Source organism: Lingula anatina, chromosome 5, assembly GCF_051362555.1.
Source record: "Lingula anatina isolate TDL-2025a chromosome 5, LinAna3.0, whole genome shotgun sequence".
NCBI lineage: Eukaryota > Metazoa > Brachiopoda > Lingulata > Lingulida > Lingulidae > Lingula > Lingula anatina.
The window spans coordinates 12,379,771-12,401,387 of record NC_141771.1 but is presented as its reverse complement, the minus strand read 5'-3'; the positions used below and the strand labels follow the sequence as shown (position 1 = coordinate 12,401,387).

General features: G+C 35.2%; 1 protein-coding gene across 9 annotated transcripts; it reads left to right on the top strand.

The window, feature by feature from the left end:
• The first annotated feature begins 640 nt into the window (after positions 1-640).
• Positions 641-21,103, top strand: LOC106156598 (lysosomal cholesterol signaling protein). Of its 9 annotated transcripts, none has more exons than XM_087012899.1 (17): positions 641-697; positions 5,045-6,194; positions 7,009-7,166; positions 7,538-7,667; positions 8,338-8,452; positions 8,862-9,027; positions 9,317-9,472; positions 9,792-9,875; positions 10,242-10,450; positions 10,733-10,826; positions 12,855-13,191; positions 13,802-14,103; positions 14,543-14,650; positions 14,859-14,923; positions 15,868-15,921; positions 16,818-16,958; positions 18,219-21,103. In XM_087012899.1, the coding sequence occupies exons 2-17, from the start codon at positions 5,756-5,758 to the stop codon at positions 18,454-18,456; spliced, it is 2,796 nt and encodes a 931-aa protein (XP_086869025.1). In that variant the 5' UTR covers positions 641-697; positions 5,045-5,755; the 3' UTR covers positions 18,457-21,103. The 9 variants fall into 9 exon arrangements, with proteins under 9 accessions (XP_086869025.1, XP_086869032.1, XP_086869030.1 ...); XM_087012906.1 differs by having other exon boundaries at positions 692-818; positions 12,855-12,969; XM_087012904.1 differs by having other exon boundaries at positions 692-818; positions 12,855-13,092.
• Positions 21,104-21,617: the final 514 nt, after the last annotated feature.

Below are 21,617 nucleotides of genomic sequence, written 5' to 3'. Positions count from 1 at the left end.
CAAGAACTCCCCTTGTCTTCGACCAGGATTAGGCCTACTCAGTTGCCTGAACGTTGTTTTTATACCGGTGTAACGAAACTAAAGGTCCGTCTAACAGAAAGTCCGCCCTCCATTCAGTTATACTGGTTAGGGTTAGCCTTACCAAAGTGAGTCAAAATCTAGGGCGAGGCTTATCTGTACAAATGAATGGGAAGCGGACTCTCTATCATAGGGGACTCTCTGTCACGCTACACCGCATTGTATTTTCTGCAATAACTTTGACTTGATTCATTTTGATAATAGTCCTTGGTTGAAGATCGAGTTTTTCTGTTCTTTGATATTTTCTATTCTCATCGATTTTATCCGATTTGGTAGAATATCTTTCGTTTTGAAAAATTGCAAAATGAACTCAAAAACGTCGACTAAGTAGGCCCCTAAGATACAGAAAGAGATAGGCTTATAAGGATAATTTTATTATTTTTTAAATAAATTTTATTAAAATAAAGTTAAGCGGCTTATACTATTAGGGTCAAAATGCACGTTTTTAATGACCACTGACTTGGGCCTTTCTGTTCCTAAAGGGATCTGTTAACAATTCATCTATCAATTGTATTAGTTTGTCTCCTCCTAGTCCAACGAAGTTTGTCTCACCTAGCGCAATTCCATCGACCTTGACCTTGGCACGAAATTGACATGTTACCGCCGACAGGATATCACGGTAAGCATATGGAGTAGTAACTGTATGGTGTGTTTTGTCCATGTTTAGACAAATTTTGATTGTGGAAAGGGATGTTTGATATTTATGATAAGTATATAAATAATTTCTCCACTCTGGAAAGGTGAGTGCACATTAGTAAGGGATTTGAAGCGGTGTGTGTTATTTTCTAACTTGGTTGCGTAGTGGGAGGGACCTTGCTTGCTTTATACTAGTAATTTTATAATAATTTTGCTATTTAAAACTGTGCTTCTTTACTTACTGGCGAAGCTTAGATAAAAAGAGAGTGTTGTGTGGGTTTTTGTTGGTAATGCTAACCTGAAGGACAAACAAGTGATTTGTTATTTGAAATATTCAAGAACGCGGATTGAGAATTTTTAATATTTTACGGTTGGCCTTATTCTGGGAAGATTAGTATTTGATTGGTAAGACACTGACTTAATTCATCATTTCATCAAAATTACTATAAAAAGACCAGTAAAGTATGTATATAATTTTCTTAAATCATACCATATCATGCCATCTTCTGTTATACTAGTAGCATCTGTCATGAAAAATCATGCATTAATAGCACTCCTACAGAATTTTTCTTTAGACCCAAACTTTTCCCATTTTATCATAGTGTTCAGACCAGTATCCTTAGAAGTAATTTTATACCCGGTGGTATATTAAAGAACTCAGTACAATAGATGAAATGAGCTGACCCACTTTTATGTTTGAGAAAAAAAATTAAAAGATATTTTAAAAGGATGAAGAAAAACAAATTTTAATATAATATAGAAGGAGCATGCAGTTGCATATGATAAATAAAGCAGAGTGGAATTGGTTGAAAAGGGAAGAATATTAATATCAGTCTGATAACCGGTCCACATTGTTTAAAGATCAAATCAATGTACTAGTAGCTAGAGGATTTAATTAAATTATCTAAATATTTCTGGAAAATATAAAATTGCAGATTATAAATCAGATTTGCACCAACTGGTTGCTATGATTCTGAGCTATTGGCATTTGCAGTTAACAATACCCATACAAAAGAAAATTGCCAGAGTCAACACAGAGACTATTATTCGCCTATACTTAGCTAAGATATTGATTGGTTCTGTACACAACATTATGAGCAGTGCTTCTTTAATTAAGGCTTATCCTGTCCTTCCCTGACTGCTAAATTGCTTGTTTTCCCTTTTTTCCTCTTGGTAAATATAATGAAATAAAAACAGATAATAGATATTTTTAGAACTATAACAATGAGAGAGAAGATGTTATACCAGTCACTGAATGAGCTTTTATGTAGGGAATGTACCTTTTATTGATTTGCTAAGCACACTGGATGAAACTAAGATTGTGGGTGTGTTATTAATGTTTTCATTTCCTGTTTGTAAAAATATCTATAGTTAATAAATAGGGAGTATGAGAGAGAGAGACAGAGAAAGAGAGTGGTTAGATGACAGCTGAATTGCCTGTTGTATAGTCAAGACAACCACTGCCATTGTTTACCAACATAGTCAATATTTCAAAATGTCACCTTGACCATTAGAAACTTCACCATTCATTTTGTTACTGAATTACTTAAAGCTGACATGAAAGTTCAGCTGTAGAGCATGGCAGTCCACGTGCATGAAAAGGTTGTTATGTAAGTCTTGTTATCAGGTTATATATTCCACTCTAATTCACAATTGTTGTGACACCTTATTATGCTGGCTATTAATCCACTGAGGGCAACTCTGCCTCTTGTCCTGAATGGTATTTTATAATTCTGATATTTGTTTCATTGAGTAAACTGGCAAGCGTACATATTTTTCTACTCATCAAGTTGGGCTTAGAAAGGTAAGGCTAATAGTAACAATTATAAGGGAATGCCAATGGGAAAAGGTGAATTTTCCACTCTTGGGTTAGTTTAGATTTAAGTGTTTGATCCATGTAAACCCTGTATAGATTCGTATTGAATAGGATTGCAAGATGGACTGACAAAGATATATATTGAACCTTGTTTGTTTACATGTAGAGATAATTGTCACATTTAAGGTGACTCTTAGCTGATTACCCTGGATTAGTAAGGAGACTTGGAACTCCCTCTAAGTGACAATTTATAATCAGGTTATTTCTTGTACCCTGGCCTGAACTATATGAAGATATGAATTGTTAATTACACATTGTCACATTGTCCAAGTGCATTGTCAGAAGGGCCAACCTACTACAATACTAGTTGGTACAACTTGTAAACAGGTGCTCTTGGTCTTACATGTATTGTTTTGTTCAACCTGTGATAGACATGGTTAAACGTGACCAGCTGGGAGTTATATCGTATGATATGATTCCCTGACGTGACCAAGGCTCAGTGCTCTTTGTTAAATCCTTGGCATTTCATTCACTGAACTGGAAAGATGGTATTTGTATGTATGCCCAGTCTTCCTCTCAAAGGCCACAGCATGTTTATATATTGTATGTATTTCCATCCATAGTTCATGGTAACACTCAGTGGGCCATATACAATATAGCAATTATAACATAAAAAGACCCTTTCTTGTCAGGCCACTATATGTTGTCAATGCATGATAATCGGGATCTTTTAAACCGTATAAAACCCACCCGTATAAACACAGATTTGCTGTGAATGATTGGATTTTTTTCTGATTATGTAGTAGTTGCCTACATGATTGTTGCCATTATGTAAACCAGTATCCACACCTCGCGTGTTTTACATTTGATGCTGGTTTTATGTACTAGTACTCATTCTGCTGGCAACTGGCTTTAAAGAGATCTGATGTATTTGTACTAGCTCTACTGTATGGTTGAAGTGGAAAACAAGTATGTCAGTATGCACATAGAGTTACATCATTCTGGTGCAAGTGGTATAGATCTCCACCCATTGTTATGTGCAATATGTACTGCTGACATGCCATTGATGTCAAAAACATATATATACTATGTGTGGAGTTCTACTTTCATTGAGATCAATACCAGTACCCGGTTGCATAACTGAGCCCAGAAAATGATTGAAAGTGGTTTGAAAAGATAATGCTGAAAACGTCACATTGAAAAATTTTGAATTTTGTCAATAGAAATCTTTACTTTGTTTACTTCTGTTTCATGGCAGAGATTTAAATAGACCTATAAATTTTGAATATTTACTATTTTCACAGGCATTGCTACTAGCTATATGAGGAGTACCTACTAGTACCATTGCAATAAGCAAGTAATCATGTGTTATGATATTATGTAAAGTACATAACAGGGCACTTGGCACATTTCCTCCTTTTTATGAACAAGGTCATTTGTGGGACCTACGTTGTATAAGCAGATCTTTTGTAGAAATTTTGCTGGAAGACAGGAACATACATATACTAGTATATACATGTAAATCCTTTGTCTTTTGACTAATTTTGACTTAACCGAACTGTTGTCTCTGTAAGTATGATTTTTTTTTTTTTTTTTTTTTTTTTTTTTGCCAAATCATGAATTGTTGATTAGTGTCACTGCCACATGCATGTGAACGTAAACACCTGCTATACCTTTAAAGTATATATATCAAAAAGACCTTGACCAATGATAAAGACTGTACGCATTAAGATGTAACGTGGACCTTACATTTTGTTTATCTGTAACAGTTGTCTTTAAACGCAAATCGCAGAAATGCTGTCTAGATAGCAATGATGATCAACTCTGAATGAAAAGTGAGTAATTATTATATATATATATATTATTTTTATCATTGAATGTATGCAGTACGAGTTATTAAGACACGATAAAGGAAGAAGGGTGATCTTATGTATGTGTACATGTGCGTGGATGCTTGAGAATGTGCAAAGGTGCACATGCATCAAAATCATGGCTGAGACTTTTTCCAGAATTAGTTACTAGTAATCCTTTTTCACAATATGGGAGTTGAATTATCCAAAAAATTACAATTGTCTTTAAGTCAAAACATGTTGTCTTTGCCAATGACAGTTCTGATTGTGATGCTACTAGCTTAATAGTATCTGAAAAGTTCTAAATGAAGAGCTCTGCATCTGTCTGAACATATCAAGCATGCCGAGCATCCATCTTTTGTAATTCGTGACCTTCCCTATAAAAGTGTCTACTAGTCGCTAAAGATTTGTATAACCAAGTTACTAATATATAATTTATATAACTGTACACTTATGTACATGTGAGTGTGTGTGTGGGGGGGGGGGGTCACATGATGGTCCACGTGGCTGTATGTGACTGGCATTTAAAGGCCAAGTTTTGGGCATTTTATTCTGAAGTTAATGCTCTTTGCATGCAGCTCTTTCCACTTGGTTGCCTGAATTGTTCATGTCCTAAATGCATTATTCTTGCCTGTTTTTGATTCTTTTCTTTTTTTGTTTTCAGATTGTTTGTTCACATGTCAGCTGGTGTCTCTAGGTGAAAAGTAAAAATTGACATGCGGCTACGTGAACACTGCGTGCATGTACAACTCTAAAAGGACCAATAAGGAGCACATAAAGTTCAAGGTTTCTTACTGCCAGACAATATGAACCTTAATTATTCAAAGTAACGTTCATCAGCAACAGACAATAGTTCATACTAAATTACAGTGGATACTGAAGTAACTAACTTGAAGGAAAGCTCATTCCGGACTTGTTATTGGAATTGGACGATCAAATGTCAGGACTCCACCAGACCTTTTATTTGAGACAATACGGTCAACACATTTATTAAGTATTCCAGTTAGAGTGAGATTTGATGACTACTCTTTCTGAGATAAAAACTGGAAAGAGATATTGTGAAAGGAAGTAAGAGAAGAAGATAGCCAGATTCTGAGAATTGTTTTTCCAAGTTGTTTTAACAAAGTAATTGGAGAAGTAAGAAAAAGATAAACATGATATTTAAGTGAAGAAACGATTGCCATTAGTGATTACAAAGAACCAAAAGCAAGATCTATTATTGTTATGAAATCTAAAGAAACAGGAGGAGATTTTATCATTTCGTGAAAGAGGTTTTTCAAAGTATTAGTATATTCTTTTCAGGACAAACTGGAATGAAGTGTTGACAAATAGTGGTAATTTTTTTTTTTTTTCGTAAATATTTTCCCAATTCAAAATGGCAGGATTGCAAGACAAGTCAGTTTTGGTGGTGTCAAACGGTTCCACTGTGGTGACAACGCCATCTAGTGACATCATACACATGGAGGACCCCTTCAATAATCTGTACCCTGCCATCGTGCAGTGCTTCGTTATCATTTTGTGCGGATACATCGCTGGACGTTTCAACCTTATTGGTAAACTCCAGGGAAAGGGAATTGGCACTTATGTCTCAACGTTTGCCTTGCCAGCGTTACTTTTCAAAAGCATGGCCACTTTGAATTTTAGTGAAGTGAACTGGAAATTTTTGGCCAGCATACTTATCGCAAAAGCAGGACTGTTTTTAGTGGTGCTTGTGTTTACGCTGATTCTTGTTCGGCCGATGAGCTATGGGAAGGCTGGATTGTATGCCATATTTACTACGCAGAGTAATGACTTTGCACTCGGCTACCCTATCAGTAAGTCAACGTGGTTCAGTTATGTCACACAATCAGGGTTAGATTACAGAATAAGGACAGGGTTCGAATTAAACTTCCATTATTCCTATATTCCTAAAGGTTAATATTAATTATATACCTGTACATTACCATTGCTCATGTTATGTGTGTAAATTAGTGAGACTTAAATAGATAATTTCCATTCTGGAGCTAGTAATGGAGATATAATCTGTAAATTAATGGAGTAATTCTAGCAATTTGAAATTCAGATTTTAGTTTGTATACTGTTAATTTCTCAGCAGTTTTGGTTTTGATATTTTCAGACATCTTTTTTTTTTTTTTTTGTTGTCAAAGTCTTACTCTCATTGTGTGTCTTCTAAGATTGTCATCCACAGCAAAATTAATATAATTTGTATGTTCTAAATAATTATATGCCTGTCCAGTAATGGGCATGGCACCAAACTGGAGAAATGGCCCCTGAGGCCAGAGGGATACAAATATCCGGCCTTGCATAGCTTGGTTTAATCATAGGGCCCCCACAAAAGGGTTGAAATTAGCAAGACATTGATGTATTATGCCTATAATGTAATACATAGGTGTGGGAGCTTGGGAGGGGGTGGACTGGTGCCTTAATCATTACTGAAGGAAACAATATGACCAAAGAACATATTTCCCTTGCCTCTATTTTTTTTCTCTGAATTGTTATTATTACTATAGAAGTCCCTTCATACACAATATTAAATTAAAATTAACTTCCAGTGCACATGTCATTAAGATATGTACTGTGCTATTTACATTAAGAAATATATATCATTATTATTACATTTCCTTCCAGTTAGTGCTTTGTACCAGGGAACGCACCCAAACTTTATAGAGTATATCTACCTGGCTGCCCCTATATCTCTGGTCATACTGAATCCTATAGGCTTTACCATGATGGAACTGGAGAAGAGAAAAGAATCTGGGGAACATGAAAAGTCCAGCAATTTAAAGGTTTGTGGTATAAAAAAGTGAATATTGATATTTGAAGATTGTTTAGCTAAGATGGTCTTGTTTTTTGTTAGCCAGATACGAGTGATTGGAGAAGCAAGCTAAATTTACTTTTAAAATTGCAATATTAAATAATCATATTTTTCGTTTTCATGCTCTTCTTTTTGTTTATCACACCAAGCTGGGCGTGAAAAAACATTGCATGATATTTATGTTCTGGAAAAAAGTGTTGCATGGTATTTTTAAATTAAGCTTTGACTGCAACTTGAGCCCTTTGCAAAGTTGGCCTTGATAGATGTTTTCCAGCACTTAAAAGATAATAAAGAAATGTTATGACCTCATTGCATGACTAAACATGTTTGTCTACTTTCCAGCTGGCGCTTCATGTGTGCAAGGGAGTTTTGCTCAATCCTCTGGTATTCATGACTATTATTGGCATCATTGGGAACTTTGTGTTCAACCACAAGTTGCCTGCTGTGATTGATGACATTCTGACTGTGTTAGGTGAGGAAAGGTTTGGAATAGGTGTGTGTGTGTGTGTGTGTGTGTGTATGTGTGTGTATGTGTGTGTGTGTGTGTGTGTGTATATATGTGTGTGTGTGTTTGTGTATGTGTGTGTGTGTGTTTGTAAGCAAACATTTGTGTGTGGATGTGTATTTTTGAAAAAAAAAAAACTGAAAATAACTTTAACAATTCATATATATCCTAGTGAGATTACTGAATTGTAAAAACAAGGGATAATGTTTAAGATCATTGGTTATGTCAGTTTAGTAGACCCTTATACTGATTTGTTCTGTATTGAAGTAGACCAGTTTTGGGGCTTTTAAATCAGGAACAACTATCAGTTTTCAAATCTTTTTTGATGCAGCTCATTGCCTTTATTATCGGACATGGGGGGAAAATGCCTGTCCGACTGGTCATGACCACTTGAAATGCCAGAGGATCTGCAGGATTTCTGATGTCGCAGGTCATCTGGCCTAGCAAAGTTAATGTGAAAACACAATACAAAATAATAAATCGCCATATTGTAAATAGTTTGGACCAGCACTAAATTGGGAGGACCTTCAGATGCTTGAGTGCAGGTTTTCCTGACCTTCAATATGTCTTAAGTTTTCCCCATGTCTGATTGATAGCAAACTGAAGTGTGACACAGATATTGTCAATGTTCCTGTAGGTCAGTCCTTCAGTGCAGTGGCGCTGTTCTACCTGGGACTGAGTATGGTGGGAAAGATACAGCACATTGGAGGGAAAGCACTTATTACCCCTATACTCCTGATTGTGGCCAAACTGTAAGTATCATTAAGTATTCTTTTTTACTGAAGTAAGAACTGAAGAAAAGATGTGGAACAGACAGACAAATTGTGTGATAAGTTTTGGCAAGTTTTTGTCTTGACAGACCCACTTGCAAAGAACCAGCTTCTTTATTAATTTGATTGCTGAATCTTGTTTGATATTTTGTTCTTATTTTGCTCATAGTACTTGGGATGAGTAATACATGTCATTATATTTTAAACCCTGTTTAACTTAAGGTTGTAACCCATGTTTTTAATTTTGTCATTACATTTATACAGCTCAACCAGCGTGACAATTGTCTTCTTATTAAAGTGGTATAAAGGATTCTGTTTTGTACTTGGATTTATTATTTTCCAGAATCAAAAGTCATGTGCTAAATTAGGACTCGAATTTATCATTTTCCAGGCTCATTCTTCCCCTTGTCACCAGAGAGATTGTCATAGGTCTACAGCCCAGTGTGAATAGAAATGACACCCTTGCCTACAGTTCATATGGCTTTCTATATGGTACCATACCCACTGCTCCCAGTGTATTTTTATATGCCAGCACATATAACTTGGCACCAGAAACTGTAAGTATTTAATTCAAAGTTCAAACTGAACTCAAATGTGTTAAAATGTGTCTCTAAACAGTTTTTAGATGAGGAAAAATTGATTTGAAACTGTGGTGAAGTTTTTTACTGGTAAATCAGTTTTTTTTTTTTTTTTTTTTTAATTTCAATTTAAATGACACCAGATATATCAGTCAAAGGCCCTTGCCAGTGGGCTAATATTGCTGATTTACAGCTGGTTTAACATCTGGTGTAAAAACTAGCAGTGACTGTAGTACAAAGTAAAAATTTCTTTTACGTCAACTTTCAGATTGCTGCAGGAACCGTCATAGGGACCTTTCTGTCTGCACCTCTGATGTTCGTGTCAGCACGCGTGATCACGCTGCCCGTGCTAGATCCAGATATGTATAAAGACATTTTGACAATCACTTCATTTGATGTCAGTATACTGGGTATTGTATGTAGTGTAAGTATCCTGCATTCTTCTTTTCTTAAGCTCAAAATGATGAATAATTATAGTAGTTTGCCAAGTTTGTGGGCCTAATTGATATACATGTAGCTCATTGTTTCCGTTTAATTATTGAATTATTATTTTCACATTTCTTAGATAAGGGGTTGGGGCTTTTCCTCATTTTCAGGACTTCTTTCTATCTTTCTATTTTCCTTTTCCTTTAAGAGCCCATTCTTAAAGAAAAAAGGAAGCATGCAGGCTAAACTTAATGAAAAAATTCTCATTTATAACAAAACTGAACATTGATACACATGCTGCTTTTTCCCTTTTTTAGGTCTGGACAATGACTGTGATGATTCTGGGTAGAAAATGGAGAAAAGTGCCTCACCAGTTTGTAATGATGCTAGTGATAGCACAGGTAAAAACTGGGACAATACCTGAATATATTGTCTCTTCAGTTATCCAAATCTGTGGTTAGACAAGTGGCTAAATTTATATCTATGTTAAGTTGATTTTGTTTGTACTGGAATTATTCTGAAAAAAAATGCCTTTGATTACTTAGAAGCTTATCATTGTACCTTGAGCAGTATGGTAGTAGCTGACCAACTTTAGTGCAGTAATTGTCTGGATGCTACTTCAACAAGGTTCTCATGATCTTGTGAAGACTTGCAGTTTAGGGCTGTTTAGGCGATGTACCTTAAACAATATGTTGGTAACTGACTAACTTTAATGCTATTAATGTCTGGATGCTCCTTCAACAAGGTCCTCATTTCAACAATTTCAGTCCCTGGGCTGTTTAGGCATGATAATATGGCACCTCATTCCTTCCAACCTCGGCTGGGCTCACTACATCCAGTTTGTCATCCTCCTGGTTGGAGTGTTCAGTTCACGCTGCATGACCGCCATGGTGGCGCTAGCGCTCTGCTTCCTCAAAGTGCGCAGCATCTGCTTTGTGCTACGGAACCGGATCTGTTTGTTGTTTGGTGGATTTGGGTAAGTCTCCTAGCTTCCACTTTAGAACTCAGAACTTCATTTTGTTGCAAAGCTTTACTTAATGCATTAGCATTTAGTAATAATGGTTGACTTTGTAATAGGAAGCAGAGCCAAAACCGTTACAGTCACAAGCAAGTTTGGGAACTTAAATTGCCAACAGTTTTGTCAGACTTGGGAGGTTTTTATAGCCCTTTATATTGATAAGTCATTTATAGTGACACAAGGGCATGTCTGATACAGTAAGATGATACTGAATATCAATTTTATTTCCATTTTTTCCAGGGTCCCTATCCTCTCCACTGGCCTCTTATTAATATTTACTGCAGGGCAACGCACCGTGGATAATGATCCTTCTTTCCAATATGGCAACCCTCAGGTAATAATTTGTAAGATTCATAGAAAAGTTGGCCATTTTATTTGCTAAAATAGTGTAACTTTTTGCAGTGTTATGAGTTGTATATGTCATGAAAGGGGTTTGTGTGAGACATCAGAGACACATTTACACTGAAGATAGGACAGCCATCTTAATATGACTTTTTTTCTGCGGGAGGTTAGAGAGTACTTAGCTTACCATGGGCATTAAAGAGATCTTCCAATGATCCCTGATGTAACATGCACCACAATGTGGTATTTGGCCGGAGCGTGGAGGTAGCATTTTTTGCCTATGGCGAGCTTATGTTGTACCTCAATCAGACACTTCACAGTGAGATCTAGAGTAGATGGACCTATTTCCAGTGTAAATGCACCTTCTGAGTATTCTTGACGCAAAGGGCTATTCATGCAATTGAATGTCTTGCAAAAGTTAGCACTTGGTATATTACAGCAGTTTATAGCAGTGTATATTGTTGTCTGCTTTTCATATATGTGTATGTGTCATTTCTTATCTTACAGGCATATTTACCCACATATTTTCTTGGTACTGGTTATATTGCATTATCACAGCTTTCAGCTGATATATCTTACTGTGCTGTAGGTTGAAGAGGCCCTGTCGGAGCTTTTTAACAAACAGGTGGCATTTCAGCAGATCATAGCCGCTTTTACTTGCTTGACTTTGACAGGTGCTCTGATTTGGAATCCTGAATGTGATTCTGCTTTTAATAGCTTTTTGAATGTTTAAATTGCTATCAATGCAATAAATGGAGACTTAAAATGTAAACAGCTTAATTTAAGTTAAAGAATATGATTAGGTGTTCATCTTTTATCATTTTATTTTTTATGAAAACTTTATGTAAAATTTGTCATAGTTTTAAAAAATTCAGCTAGCCATGAAGTACTAGTTATGTTTAAATATAAATTTGCTTTGATATGTGCCTTTTGCTTTACCAGCTGAAAATGACATTTTTACTTGGAAATTGAACCTTTATATATTGCTTTGCTTGTTACAGCTTATTTTGTTAAACTGCATAACTTTCAATAGAAGTGTTACCTTTCAACTTTTTGCTTATTCATTCCAGCAGTTTTAATGTGTTTATTATATTTCAGTAATTTACTTTGAAAAAATTGGTAACAAGAATGTGTATTGTTCGTAATAAGTTAATGATCATCTTTTGATTCTAGTCGATCATAATATTGAAGTGTGCTCTGTTTCTTTAAATTTTTTGACTATTTTCTCATAAAATATCGTTTTAGTGCTTATATTCCTCTTTAATAACATCAAAATATAAATATGGGATGAGACTTTTTTTTTTTAATGGAACATCTTTTACCTTGAAATCACTTAGCCAAAATGATTTGTTATTACAAACAAAATATTTAATTAAAGTATCTGTATGTGTCAATATATTTGTAAAAATTGTCTTAAATATTTTGCTTTCATTGGATAACAGATGTTTTTAACTGAACACTAATTTTGAAGGGATGCATTTTGAATTAACGATTTCAATAAGTCGTAATGGAGTTAATGGCATTTTCTCTCAAATTTCAAACATACGCTCATTCCAGTAATGAATTTTTTCAAAACTATTATATTCAGTTACTTAAAGATATAACAACTCTCCATTTTGGCAGGAAGGGCATAAAATGAATTTTCTTGGCCAGGGTAAACAACAATGTTTCCATACTTACCAATGGTCAATGAATCCATTCTGACATTCTTAGTTGGTCAATTGTTTTTCAAGAGATTATTACGAAGGTTCTTGTGGTCCGATGGCAAGCACAGATTTCAGAATAATTGTGATAACCACCGTTTTGGTGGTAGAATGGAATTTATTATATTTCTATGTAATGTGGAATTTTGAATCTCATATGAAGAGTTGTTATCCCTTTAAAAGGTGTGCATCCTCTGAAGAGAACCCTTATCCTTTATCTTTGTCTAAAGAAATGTGGTCAATCAGTTTTGTTCAAATGCAGTGAGAAAAAACTGTTTAGTCATATGTCTTTCATCATTCCCATAATTCTCTTCCAGTTCATATTATCAGCTGTCATCCTATTCATTTCCACCATCTTGACCATCGTCTGCCTCGTCCTCCAACATCGCTGGGACCGCCACCACCACAACTACCATTTGTTGCCACAAAATGGTAATACCACCACCAAGTATAAATCAATTAACCAGGAAGGCTTTGATATTCCTAGCGAGCAGGAAACCGATAATGAAATGCCTGAAGATATACTCAGAATGCGCCAACAAAGGCAGAAGAAAAGTCAGCTTGAAGGTGTTTGCATGTCTTTAATGGAGGGTGGTAGTAGTAACAAGGTGGCATGCGGTTCTTGCAAACAATGCATGAAGATGACCACTGTGGGTACGGACATGTGCTTTTTACTATTTCAAATTATTCTCTTTGAAAGATGGCGCATGCAAAAATACTTCCAGTTAAGGTTTGGTAATACAGATCCTTGTCATGCCCTATGTATTAGGATCGCCACTGAAATGTAATGGGCTTGGTTATTTAGCTGCTTGAGTTTATCCAATCACTGATCAGCTCTAAACTGACCCTGTGTGAACAAACTATTTCATTTACTTATCTTTAGCACTAACACTTAAAAGGTTTGATTATTAAAAATAATATTGTCTTTTTGGTCTCAAACTTATAGCATTCTTGCCTTCCCACACATAGCTTTTCTTTAAGTGAAGAATACTAACATAAACCTTATATAACCAGTATGAAGGATTTTGTGAAGTAAAGTTAAAAAGATGACAAAGAATGAATAAGATTAATTTAAAAACTAACTAACAAAGTATCAATACATTTCCTAAAGTTTCAACATAAAAGTATGTCTCTCTATCTCTGCTTCAGTGTTGGATTCAGTGAGGACATTTAATTTATTTATTTATTTATTTATTTTCAAGAATTGTATTTATTTGGTAATATTGCACATCAATGAAAGGAAGCAAAAATTCTGATTTTCCAGATGTAGAGGACATAGTCCCAGATGCACCAAAATCCAAATCATCAAAGGCAGGAGGCTCACAATCTTCCCGGGATTCTATGAATTCTGCCCCAGAGCGCGACTTCAGGGAAGACACCTGTCTTCTCTCAGCCTCGTGTTCTCAGGCGCAACGACGGGAATGTCTGGAGAGAGTACGCCAATACCACAAAGATAATACTGCCATAGAAGAAGTCACTTTGCATTCTGACCCCGAGGCAGACGACGAATATCAGATTACCCGCCATGTTGTGATGTTACTGGTGCTGTTGTTGTCAATGCTCATTGTAAGTGATGGGATAATGCAAGCAAGCCATAGTAATTTTGAATTCTACCAGAGCCTGTATAGACAATTTAGACTTCTATAATGATTTATTATTTGAAACTTTATCAAAACTAGTCAGGGTTTTGTTGATCAAGTCATGTGTGTATCATCTTCATAACCTTAGCTTATTTATTTATTTATTTATTTATTTTTGAGGCACATCATTGTCTGGGATGCAACAGGGTCTTGTTAAAAATCCACCCTTGGACATCAACTCACTCAGGGACATTGGACATGTGGATGTCAAAATATTTTAGTTTAAAATCGTACCTGAATATATGCCCTCAAGTACATGAAATGAACAAATAAACATAACCCCCATCCCACCCCACCCCTCCCCCACCCCCACCCACCTTAATTAATATCATTTTGATCAGCAATTCCTGTCTTTTCCTTTTTAGGGTATCTTCTTATGTCTGTGGCGGCTTTTTGGAGAGTATAGGGAGAATATATCTTCTGGCGTGTACATAGAGATAGAGTTTCTGGATAGTGTATTTAATTTTGGACAGGTAATGTATTGGGTGATATTTCTTTCGATTTGATTTATTATGTTATGGGGAGTTCTTCACCAAAAAATGTCCAAATAAAGTGGCAAATCATTAAAAACGAAAATATTCATTATTTTACATTCTCCTTTCATTTTTATTTACTTATTTTGTACAGAGTAAATGGATAATATATAATTATGATGTTCACACTGACTTTTTTCCTTTACAGCCGTTTATTGTTTTTGCCATATTTGGACTAGATACTCAACTCATAATTATTCCATTTGTCAAAAAGTAAGTAAACAGTCATGCTAATAATTTATTTATCATTCATTTATTTATTTATTTTTGGTCAACAGGATAAACTTTTGAGTATTTTGTAGAATATGATGCTTTAATGATTATTGTTTTTATTGTAGTGTTCTAGATATTTGTTTCCTTTGTATCTATCTGTACTTGTTAGATATATGTCTGCCTATTTACCTGTAGCTTTAGATTTTATGCATTCTTAGTTGGGTCTATATTTTAGACAAGATCTGAACTAGTTCAAGTTTTAGTTTGTACCTGAATGTACTAATCTAAAATATGCCACTTAGATCCTGCTTTACAAATCTCACTTCTGTAGTTTGAAAGTAGTTAACATTTTTAAAATCAATCAAGTGAATTTCGTGCATTTGTTTTCACCATCATGAAAAAAAAGTAAAATTTGCATTTTCCGTTTAGACTAAAATACAAACAAAGATCTTATAGGTAATAAAATGTCTTTGAAAAAAGAACTTTTTGTGGCAGCCTGGAGCATGGAATTCGACATTACTGTGCAAACCCCAAGCAACATTTAATATGTGAATTGCTTGCAGTGGCTTACTATAATCGGAAAATTAGTGGCCTATGTAAAGGATGATGATTGAGTTTTATCAAGTTTGGGTTGACCATATTTGCTAGTCTACAGAATGTTCCACCTTGACCAGGCCCCAGTTTCACAAAAAAACTTAAGACAGCTCCCTGACTTAGTTGACTACAATTTCCATGAGAGTGCTGTATCGCTGTTCCTGATAGGGTAAGATGCGTCCATGTGACCAGGTAACTTTGATAATGGTAACCAAGTTCTTAGTCAGGGAAACTGGCTTAAGTTCTTTTGTGAAACCAGGGCAAGAGCTCAACACCATAAATGGTTAAAATTTGCTGTGATGAAGTTTCCCAAATGCTATGTACTAGGTCTTCCCTACCCGCATTTCTAGTTGTCTTGGTGTGGCTCTGCTTTTCTACCATTACTCAAAGACATGCATTGTAAGGTTGGTTAGTCACCATTTCTTCTAACATGCGTAGAAGTGGGTGAAGGAGATTAATGGCTCTGGGCAAAGATTTTTTAGTGTTAGATGATTAACTATAATACTCCTGTATTTTCAAAATATGGTTTTTATTTCTTTGTTAAATCAGTAGCATACCCAGTACCAGTAATCCGCTCATATGGTTTTTAATGAAAGTAAATAACTAAAATGACATTTTAATGTAACACTATTAGACGTGTTCATTAATAAAAACTTTAGTTGGCAGTTGGTGTCTTAATGCAACAGTGATTTTTTGGAAAATTCACTCCTGCATTCACTGTTTAGCGGTTATAACTTTGTCAAGACAAGAAAACTGCTGACTAGAATATTTATAAAATAACCTGGTTGCTTTGGCTTACAAGTGTTTGTAATGATGTTTGAGTTGACTTACATGTATGTGCATTGTGGTGTATGTTTTTGAGAATTGAATTTTTGTTGAGGGTTTTAGATTTGAAATTGAAAATAATGAATTGCTATTATGCATGACTTGTTTGTGTATTTGATTACTAACAAGTTTTTATTAATAACTGTAAACATGAACTTTTGCATAAAATGATCAATGATTACATATTACCGTTTTGCTTAATTATCAGATGTGAGTTTCAGGTTCTTTCACACTAATGTTAAATGATTGCTTTTTATGTACTAATTTTGCTTTCTTGTTAATTTTTCATTTTTTTGAAATGTAGTAATTCTTTTCTTCCTCTTATTTAAATTAGCTTCTTTTGCCTCAACCATTTTCACATAATTATCATTTTCTTCAAGCTGAATGTTTGTGGGTCAGGAACTATACATGTTCATTCCTGGCAATTTGAAATTGTCTTCCATGAGAGGATGATTGGTATAAATTTTCTCTATAGATGGCGCAAGCTGATATATGGTGTAGAGACAATCCACATGCCAAACTGGGATGAGCTGGACCCTGAGGTGAAACACACCTGTGAACAGTTCAATCACTATCACAAAGAAAGATGTAAGAAGGAGCTGGTCAAAGATAGAAGGTGAGAATTAATGGATGAGAGAAAGAAACAGAGGTCATTTTTATATTTTGCCAGCTATGTCCTACTTTTATTTGTGCAGCTTCAATGCCCAAAACGGATATTGGTGAATGGTTTTATTTAATTGGCATCAAAAGTGAAAGGGTGGGGGTAGAAAGATGAAAAATTATGACAAGAAAGCTGGGAAGAACTCCCCTTCAATCCCCTTAGTTTGCCATGTGTTTTTTATAAGAATAGATGTTAATTCATTGGGAGTTTTGCCCTGAATGTATGTCCTTTGGCATATAGGCTGTATTGACTTTTGAGATACAAAAAGATGAAAGACATTTCTACCTTTTTTCGTGCGTGAATTAAGAAAAATTTATGGAAGTCTTACCAGGAGTTTTGTAATTGAATCTTTCTCTTTGCCTGCAAGCTCCAGGAATAACTCTTTGAGTAAGTTTATAATCCATGTGGTGATATTTGTTTTTTGCCACACAGAATAGAGTAGTTATTTTTATTCCATTTTATCATGTAGCACTGTTAGTGCATGATTGCTGTACAGTATAAGTTATTTCTTTCAGTGAGAATATACATGTTTGTATATATTTATAATAGGACTCGTCTGTTATCTGAAGTCGTATTTGAACTGCATCTGTCATAGTATAGTACAGTATGAGCATGTTTGTAATTTTCCTTACAAATGAATTGTAATTTATAGTGCCATCTTAAAAGGTAAGAGGTGGAATCAGCTTAATCAGCACGCCATAGCTAATTACCCCTTAGCTTCTGGAGGAGGCATGTTGGACAATTAAGCTGATGCCACTGTTTGCCCTTTAGTGAAAAGATATGCCCTTTAGCAAAAATCCCCACAGAGTTAAACATATGATGTGTGAATCTGAATGTGGTCTTTGTATGGTATTTATTGTCAGTGACCATTTTACATTCACATGCAAGAATATAGCAGATTGATAATGTCAAAAATCCCCAAGATATGACCAGTTTTATTTAAAGGGATCTTTTTAAAGGTGTATTTTGCACTTGCCGTTCACCCCCTTTTTCTGTAATGAGGTCAAGATTCCAAACAACCATGCATATATATACAGTTTTTAACTGTAAATGTTATGTAGCTGAAATTTCACTTGTCTGGCAGTTTCACCAAAGCCTTAATCAGTCAATGATTTTCTAAACATCTGATCAATGAATACAAGATCTACATGTACTTACACATATCTTTTCACAGTACCACCTTTGTCCAAACTAAACCATTATTTTTTCACCCAGGTTCCGAATGCGAGTCTATCGAAGCGTTTTCACTGGCGAAGATCTCGTGAAATGGCTCCTGGAGGTCGGTCTTGCTGTTGATACCTTAGACGCGGTTGCCTACGGTCAGAAACTGGTGTTAGGGCGAGTTATAGTCCACGTCAAGGCAGAGCACAACTTTTACAACCTGCCGTATTTCTACAAGTTCACTGATCAGGTAGAGGAAGAATGTGAAAATGAGGATGATAAGTCGAGGTGAAAAGAGGGATAGTGGTCCTGAGGGAGATTTTTTTCTCCCTCTCTCTCTCTCTCTCTCTCTCTCTCCATCTCTTTCTCTTACACTTTCTCTCTCTTAAAGGCAATGAACACTATAGTGTGTAAGCTGCCTTGTAGAATCCTAAACTAAGGAAATCCATACTTGTTTACAGTTCATACTAATGGATGATAAGACCATGTATGCTATAGGGTGAGACGTGCAGTGTTTAGTGGGAAAAAAAGAGTCAGTTTCTCTCCTTTAGGGTCAGCGATATGCAATACAGTACTTACGTTTAAGATCTTACATGTGTGTTTTAATTAGTTAGATCCATAACATGCATGTATAGAAGAAAAGTCAGATGGTGACATGATCTCATCCTCAGAACAGTGACTTTTTAAAGCTCATCTTGTAGGATGTGCCACCTATGGGAAAGTCTTGGTGGGTAGTATGAGGCCTTGGGCTATATAAGATGTAAGTTGTTTTTTCATAAATATTGTTGTTAGTCATGTGTCTCTATATCAAATGGAATGTGCAATGTTGTATAATTAGAAGCCATGTTAAACTGATATAATATTCCAAAGTGCACATACGGGCCAAAAAGCATATTGTTCTTTTTTTCATTAATTTAACTGTTGTATTTATTAAATAAAAGGGGACAGTTTTGTAGATAATATGATGTACTTAATCAAGATAATGCTTTTAAATTACATATTTGTTTTATATATTCTGGTAGAAAATATGTAAAACTAGACAGTAATTACTCTCAGCTTTATAAATGATTTTTTTTAAATTTATTTTGTCATGCTGTTAGTGGGCATATGGCCAAATGACATTGATGTTTTTTTTTTTTTTTTTTTTTAAAGAAAGAAACGAAAAAACCCATATTATTCATTTCCCACCAAGCCAGTGAAACTATATTAATGTCTTGTTTCTTGTTGAGTTGTAGAGGTATAGGTATGGACATTAAATCATGAAATGTCTGTGCATGCATGGAAATCCACATTGTCATTCTGGAGTATCACAGAAGAGTATACACCCGTAGTAGATTGGAAACCAATCCATACTGTAGAATTATTTAAGGATTCACCAGTACATTGGTTGCTCATCATGTGTATTCAGTTTCAGGTGATTGATGTTTTTGTTTTAAATTTGGTGTGTGGAAACATTTTTCTTCATGTTGAATACTTACATTTAATCAGATTCAATTTTTTGTACAAAAATAGACAGTGCATCTCTTTGATATATTACGAATATTTTATAATCATATTAAAAAAAGATATAGGAAAAGGAACAGACAGTTCTCATTTAATATATAAGATCTTAACATTTTGCTATCAAGACTACAATTTTGTATTAATTTTTGAACATTTTATTTACTATCATGATATCAGTTTGTTGGAAATTGTTGCAAAATCTTGATACAAAATACTCCATGAAAATTAATTTCGGGTAGCTTTTTTAATAATTAATCTTTACCTTCTTTATTTCTCAAAATAACCTGTATTTTGGCAGATCTGATTTTCAGTGAGGACAATGTGGTTAAGTCCAACTGCAATTCATAAAAAACACGGATCTCAGTTGATATTACTATAGTTACATTCTTTTATAGCTAATTTTAGTCGCAATGTGCATGCATGCCATATTGCTAAGACGCCCATCTGTAGGCAATTTGGGGGGAGGGAGGCTGGGAGGAGAACAGCTCTTTCAGCAGAAAAAAATGCTTTGTGTCAAAATTTGTTCTAGGGTCTACCAGGGGTGGATCCATGGATTTTCTAACAGTCTTCCAAATTATTTTTATTGACCCATCCATTTTTGACAGTCTTCTGGCAGATAAAAAATTAGGTGCCTGTCAGTGTAAACTTGCCAAATTCTGATTGTCCTTCTGAAGACCCAGAAAATGGCATCCTTCTACCCCTGTCAACAGCATTTGGGTTATCTAGGTGAAATAAGGTCCAATGTTAAAAAATACTACCCCCCCCCCCCCCCCCTTCCAATTTGAATTTACTTTCCATAGGTCTGGACATGTAGTGAACACCGGTGGTAATATGGGTGCTTTCAGAACAGATGATCCATGGACTAACTAATCCGCAGACTAAATATGGGCAGTGTCCCACTTAAAAGCAAGCCACCTAGTCCCCTGAGGGTCTCCCACATGCGGCATTGAAAGGATTACATCTGGAACCAGAGTACCTAGGCCTCGGCATGGAACAGTGCGTGTGGAGGGGGGGGGGGGGCATCACGGGATTAGTCGGCATTGCTTTTAAGTGTCTTCGGCCATATTTCATCCACAGATCTGTTTGTCTGCAGATTAACTTGAATGCACTCTTTGATACTTGTAACATTTTTATACAAATTGTATTACATCTGCAGTTTAAATTAAGATGGCCTACATGCCCTTCTTGCCCTTTTTTTTCACAATAATCATTATCATATGGTACTAGTGATGGTAATCCTCATATCACATATGCCAAACTGGTTTTATTCATTCAGTGAAAAAGGCAAAATTTTTATGTAGCATTTGGTGTCCTTGTAATTTTTTATGCATTGAAGAACTTGTTATTATTGACATTTAATTGTAATTTTGTGCACTAGTCTTAAGTTTATTGTTAATTCAGTGACTAAACAATAAAATAAAATACCTTTCAATGTTTATTCGTGTTGGGTTTTTATAGTTCTTTGCCAATTAACTTAACCCAATCGGGAATATAAAATGTAAATTCAGTTTGTTAATAGGCAAATTTGCTAAGGGAATGAAAAAACATGTTAGCAAAGCTGTGGAAAGAGCAGAGTCTGACATAAAACAGGAAGCAATGATGACAGTCCACGGAATGGTTTTTGTCATTGTCAGTTTTGATGCAATATTACATAAATGGTTAACAGCAGAATCTTGGCCAGTTAACATTTAAAAATGTAAATAGCGTAGTATCGTGCATGTGATTGGTGTTAAATTGTTTAGAAAGTGGAAAAAGTATGAAACTTGGTACATATCTTCTTTGGCCTATTCCGATAATTTTCAAAGAGAGTGCCAAATATGCCGAAACATGCGTCTTATAAAGTACAGGTTCCAGTACTTTAACGTCCCTGTAAGTCCACGTACAGGTAGAAACGCCTTCTGTAAAAATCCAAGAAAAAATAAAACTCCATATTATAATTAGAAATACTGA

What these genes read in the sequence shown, in the direction of transcription:
- LOC106156598 (XM_087012899.1), top strand. Translation starts at nt 5,756, where the DNA reads ATGGCAGGATTGCAAGACAAGTCAGTTTTGGTGGTGTCAAACGGTTCC. An exon ending in GTGTATTTAATTTTGGACAG is followed by an intron (nt 14,651 to 14,858) that starts GTAATGTATTGG and finishes TTTCCTTTACAG; the next exon opens with CCGTTTATTGTTTTTGCCAT. An exon ending in GAGCTGGTCAAAGATAGAAG is followed by an intron (nt 16,959 to 18,218) that starts GTGAGAATTAAT and finishes TTTTTCACCCAG; the next exon opens with GTTCCGAATGCGAGTCTATC.